The following is a 7,500-nucleotide window of genomic DNA, read 5'->3' as shown; positions in this document are numbered from 1 at the left end:
GATAGAAGAGGACAGGGTACAGCATGTCTCGGTCTGTGTGTGTGTGTGTGTGTGTGTGTGTGTGTGTGTGTGTGTGTGTGTGTGTGTGTGCGTGTGACAGCTGAGATCTATAATAAGGCATTAATACATGGAGGGGGGTATATGACCAGCCCAGAATGTCTGGGGGAAAAAGTGACATTTGGAAATCACTATTAAGAAGGGTATTCAGGTATTCATTCTGAATGGTAATGTTAAGGTCTGGGATAAGGTAAACAACATTAAGGGGCTGTACTCAGCGTTGTGCTGGCCATCAACACCATCTATCAACACTATCTATCAACACCATCAACACTATCTATCAACACTACCTATCAACACCATCAACACTATCTATCAACACTATCTATCAACACTATCTATCAACACCATCAACACTATCTATCAACACTACCTATCAACACCACCAACACTATCTATCAACACTACCTATCAACACCATCAACACTATCTATCAACACTACCTATCAACACCATCAACACTATCTATCAACACTATCTATCAACACCATCAACACTATCTATCAACACTATCTATCAACACCATCAACACTATCTATCAACACTATCTATCAACACCATCAACACCATCTATCAACACTATCTATCAACACCATCAACACTATCTATCAACACTACCTATCAGGCTTTGATGCTTGTGTTTGCTGCACCTTGTGGTTTGATATGCATCAACGTTCTCAACGTTCTCAACGTTCTCAACGTTCTCTTGGGGGAACCTGCAGGCTGAAAGGCCAAGCGCTTCTCGTGTTAAAACCTGTTTGGGATAGGGGGCAGTATTCTCACGTCCGAATGAAAAGCGTGCCCAAAGTAAACTGCCTGCTCCTCAGGCCCAGAAGCTAGGATATGCATATAATTGGTAGATTTGTATATAAAACACTTTAAAGTTTCTAAAACTGTTAAAATAAATCTGTGAGTATAACAGAATTTATTTGGCAGGCGAAACCCCGAGGACAAAAAAACATTGAGTTCACTGTGTTTTCAATTTTGTTTCTATTGGAAACTAGATTTCTGAGGCACCTGGTTGCAGTTCCTAGGGCTTCCACTAGATGTCAACAGTCTTTAGAAATTGGTTGATGTTTTTCTTTTGAGTAATGAAGAAGTGTCAAGCCATGCTCGCTCTTCTTTGATTTTATCCGCTATTGAACACAGTATATTCCGTCTTACATTTGATCGATTATTTACATTTTAGGATACCTGAAGTCGGATTAGAAAAGTTTGGACCGAGTTTACAGGTAACTTTTTAGATAATTTGTGTGGACGAGTTGGTGTTTTTCTGAATCAAACGCGCCAAATAAAGGGACAATTTGGGGATATATTTAACGAAGGGATTTATCGAACAAAAGGACCCTTTTTGATGTCTATGTGACATTTTGGAGAAGATCTACAGACATGAATTATATCGTTATTTCTGACTTTCGTGTCGCACCTCCCGGGTTGAAAATGATTTGTTTTGCATTGGTACGATGACGTCCCCCGCTTGGTTTGCTTTCGCCTTAAAGCCTTTTTCCAATCGGACGCGGCCGCTGGATTAAAACACGTTAAGCTTCATTTTGATGTATTGCACTGATTTCATGAAAGTTAAATATTTACAGAAATTTCATTTGAATTTCGCGCTCCTCAGTTTCACCGGATGTTGTCGAAACGTTCCGCTAGCCGTAACTTAAAGGATATTGTGTGTAGATGAGTGATATATATATATATATAATAAAATGAAGATATTTTATTTTAACACAACAAAATGTGGGAAAGGTGGTGGGAATGCTTCCTGAAGACATACAACCTGTCCATGTTTTTGACTTATAAATGATTATAATTTATTATAAATTATTATTATTAATTATTATTAATTATTATTATAAATAATTATACATTAAAGTTGAATTAAATCTGTATTCTCTCCTCCCGTCTCCCCTCCTCCCCCCCTCTTCTCCTCCTCCAGATGTAGCTCCATATTTCCGTGTGTCTCCGGGCCAGGTCCAGACCCATCTAGAGGGTAACAGGCTGGTACTGACCTGTCTGGCTGAAGGCTCCTGGCCTCTACAGTACCGATGGATCCTCAACAACACAGATATCACACACTTCTCTCCACTATACACGTAAATATATCTTTAATATACCTTATATAATGTACCTCTCTCTTTATATATACCTTATATAATATACTGTACCTCTCTACCTGCTTCGCTCCACTACAGATGTAGATATACCTACATATAATATACCTTATATAATATACTGCACCTCTCTACCTTCTTCTCTCCACTGTACACGGAAATATACCTTAAATATATATATACATCTCTCTATAAACATAGCAATATATAATATACCTCTCTCCATAGATATACCTATATATAATATACCTTTCTCTATAGATATTGTAACGGCGTTCTTCTTTAGTTGAAAGAGAGTCGGACCGAAATGCAGCGTGTAAGTTACTCATGTTTATTTAGTGAAGACAAACGAACGAACTATACATGAACAACTAAATAATACAAAACAACAAACGGAACGTGAAACCTATTACAGCCTGACTGGTGCACACTACACAGAGACAGGAACAATCACCCACGAAATGCAAAGCGAAAACCAGGCTACCTAAATACGGTTCCCAATCAGAGACAACGAGAATCACCTGACTCTGATTGAGAACCGCCTCAGGCAGCCAACCTATTTAACACACACACACCCCTAATCAGCTACAATCCCAGACACTACAAACCCCAATACGAAAACACAATACATAATAACCCCATGTCACACCCTGGTCTGACTAACTAATAAAATAAAACACAAAATACTAAGACCAAGGCGTGACAGATATACCTATATATAATATACATTTCTCTATAGATATACCTATATATAATATACCTTTCTCTATAGAGAATAATATATATATATGATATACCTATATTTAATATACTGTACCTCTCACGTAAATATACCTTAAATATACATATTTATATATACCTGTATGTAATATACCTATTTTTATATACCTATATATAATATACCTACCTAATATACCTATTTATAATATACCTATATATAATATACCTATTTATAATATACCTATATATAATATACCTATTTATAATATACCTATATATAATATACCTATATATAATATACCTATTTATAATATACCTATATATAATATACCTATTTATAATATACCTATATATAATATACCTATTTATAATATACCTTTATATAATATACCTATATATAATATACCTATTTATAATATACCTACCTAATATACCTATTTATAATATACCTATATATAATATACCTATTTATAATATACCTATATATAATATACCTATTTATAATATACCTATATATAATATACCTATATATAATATACCTATTTATAATATACCTATTTATAATATACCTATTTATAATATACCTTTATATAATATACCTATATATAATATACCTATTTATAATATACCTACCTAATATACCTATTTATAATATACCTATTTATAATATACCTATTTATAATATACCTATATATAATATACCTATTTATAATATACCTATTTATAATATACCTTTATATAATATACCTATATATAATATACCTATTTATAATATACCTACCTAATATACCTATTTATAATATACCTATTTATAATATACCTATTTATAATATACCTATATATAATATACCTATTTATAATATACCTATATATAATATACCTATTTATAATATACCTACCTAATATACCTATTTATAATATACCTATTTATAATATACCTATATATAATATACCTATTTATAATATACCTATATATAATATACCTATTTATAATATACCTATATATAATATACCTATATATAATATACCTATTTATAATATACCTACCTAATATACCTATTTATAATATACCTATTTATAATATACCTATTTATAATATACCTATTTATAATATACCTATTTATAATATACCGATATATAATATACCTATTTATAATATACCTATATATAATATACCTATTTATAATATACCTACCTAATATACCTATTTATAATATACCTATATATAATATACCTATTTATAATATACCTATATATAATATACCTATTTATAATATACCTATATATAATATACCTATATATAATATACCTATTTATAATATACCTATTTATAATATACCTATTTATAATATACCTTTATATAATATACCTATATATAATATACCTATTTATAATATACCTACCTAATATACCTATTTATAATATACCTATTTATAATATACCTATATATAATATACCTATTTATAATATACCTATTTATAATATACCTTTATATAACATACCTATATATAATATACCTATTTATAATATACCTACCTAATATACCTATTTATAATATACCTATTTATAATATACCTATTTATAATATACCTATATATAATATACCTATTTATAATATACCTATATATAATATACCTATTTATAATATACCTATATATAATATACCTATTTATAATATACCTATTTATAATATACCTTTATATAATATACCTATATATAATATACCTATTTATAATATACCTATATATAATATACCTATTTATAATATACCTATATATAATATACCTATTTATAATATACCTTTATATAATATACCTATATATAATATACCTATTTATAATATACCTACCTAATATACCTATTTATAATATACCTATATATAATATACCTATTTATAATATACCTATATATAATATACCTATTTATAATATACCTATATATAATATACCTATATATAATATACCTATTTATAATATACCTATTTATAATATACCTATTTATAATATACCTTTATATAATATACCTATATATAATATACCTATTTATAATATACCTACCTAATATACCTATTTATAATATACCTATTTATAATATACCTATTTATAATATACCTATATATAATATACCTATTTATAATATACCTATATATAATATACCTATTTATAATATACCTATATATAATATACCTATATATAATATACCTATTTATAATATACCTACCTAATATACCTATTTATAATATACCTATATATAATATACCTATTTATAATATACCTATATATAATATACCTATTTATAATATACCTATATATAATATACCTATATATAATATACCTATTTATAATATACCTATTTATAATATACCTATTTATAATATACCTTTATATAATATACCTATTTATAATATACCTATTTATAATATACCTATTTATAATATACCTTTATATAATATACCTATATATAATATACCTATTTATAATATACCTACCTAATATACCTATTTATAATATACCTATTTATAATATACCTATTTATAATATACCTATATATAATATACCTATTTATAATATACCTATATATAATATACCTATTTATAATATACCTACCTAATATACCTATTTATAATATACCTATTTATAATTATAATATACCTATATATAATATACCTATTTATAATATACCTATATATAATATACCTATTTATAATATACCTATATATAATATACCTATATATAATATACCTATTTATAATATACCTACCTAATATACCTATTTATAATATACCTATTTATAATATACCTATTTATAATATACCTATTTATAATATACCTATATATAATATACCTATTTATAATATACCTATATATAATATACCTATTTATAATATACCTACCTAATATACCTATTTATAATATACCTATTTATAATATACCTATTTATAATATACCTATATATAATATACCTATTTATAATATACCTATATATAATATACCTATTTATAATATACCTATATATAATATACCTATTTATAATATACCTATTTATAATATACCTTTATATAATATACCTATATATAATATACCTATTTATAATATACCTATATATAATATACCTATTTATAATATACCTATATATAATATACCTATTTATAATATACCTTTATATAATATACCTATATATAATATACCTATTTATAATATACCTACCTAATATACCTATTTATAATATACCTATATATAATATACCTATTTATAATATACCTATATATAATATACCTATTTATAATATACCTATATATAATATACCTATATATAATATACCTATTTATAATATACCTATTTATAATATACCTATTTATAATATACCTTTATATAATATACCTATATATAATATACCTATTTATAATATACCTACCTAATATACCTATTTATAATATACCTATTTATAATATACCTATTTATAATATACCTATATATAATATACCTATTTATAATATACCTATATATAATATACCTATTTATAATATACCTTTATATAATATACCTATATATAATATACCTATTTATAATATACCTACCTAATATACCTATTTATAATATACCTATATATAATATACCTATTTATAATATACCTATATATAATATACCTATTTATAATATACCTATATATAATATACCTATATATAATATACCTATTTATAATATACCTATTTATAATATACCTATTTATAATATACCTTTATATAATATACCTATTTATAATATACCTATTTATAATATACCTATTTATAATATACCTTTATATAATATACCTATATATAATATACCTATTTATAATATACCTACCTAATATACCTATTTATAATATACCTTTATATAATATACCTATATATAATATACCTATTTATAATATACCTACCTAATATACCTATTTATAATATACCTATTTATAATATACCTATTTATAATATACCTATATATAATATACCTATTTATAATATACCTATATATAATATACCTATTTATAATATACCTACCTAATATACCTATTTATAATATACCTATTTATAATATACCTATATATAATATACCTATTTATAATATACCTATATATAATATACCTATTTATAATATACCTATATATAATATACCTATATATAATATACCTACCTAATATACCTATTTATAATATACCTATTTATAATATACCTATTTATAATATACCTATTTATAATATACCTATTTATAATATACCTATATATAATATACCTATTTATAATATACCTATATATAATATACCTATTTATAATATACCTACCTAATATACCTATTTATAATATACCTATATATAATATACCTATTTATAATATACCTATATATAATATACCTATTTATAATATACCTATATATAATATACCTATTTATAATATACCTATTTATAATATACCTATTTATAATATACCTTTATATAATATACCTATATATAATATACCTATTTATAATATACCTACCTAATATACCTATTTATAATATACCTATTTATAATATACCTATTTATAATATACCTATATATAATATACCTATTTATAATATACCTATTTATAATATAC

General features: G+C 24.0%; 2 protein-coding genes across 2 annotated transcripts in view; one reads left to right on the top strand and one right to left on the bottom strand.

The window, feature by feature from the left end:
- LOC135532479 (zinc finger protein 436-like) overlaps positions 1-7,500 on the bottom strand; it is a 781,678-nt gene that overhangs the window by 415,276 nt on the left and 358,902 nt on the right. The window lies entirely within an intron of this gene.
- Positions 1-7,500, top strand: part of LOC135532795 (protein sidekick-1-like) — a 346,541-nt gene that overhangs the window by 92,675 nt on the left and 246,366 nt on the right. Inside the window, exon 2 of the mRNA XM_064960236.1 lies at positions 1,997-2,153. Coding sequence (XP_064816308.1) covers positions 1,997-2,153 — 157 coding nt within the window. The remainder of the gene's footprint in view (positions 1-1,996; positions 2,154-7,500) is intronic.

This window comes from Oncorhynchus masou, chromosome 5 (assembly GCF_036934945.1).
Source record: "Oncorhynchus masou masou isolate Uvic2021 chromosome 5, UVic_Omas_1.1, whole genome shotgun sequence".
Taxonomy (NCBI): domain Eukaryota; kingdom Metazoa; phylum Chordata; class Actinopteri; order Salmoniformes; family Salmonidae; genus Oncorhynchus; species Oncorhynchus masou.
Note: the sequence above shows the minus strand (reverse complement) of the source record. Positions and strands in the feature narration are given on the sequence as shown.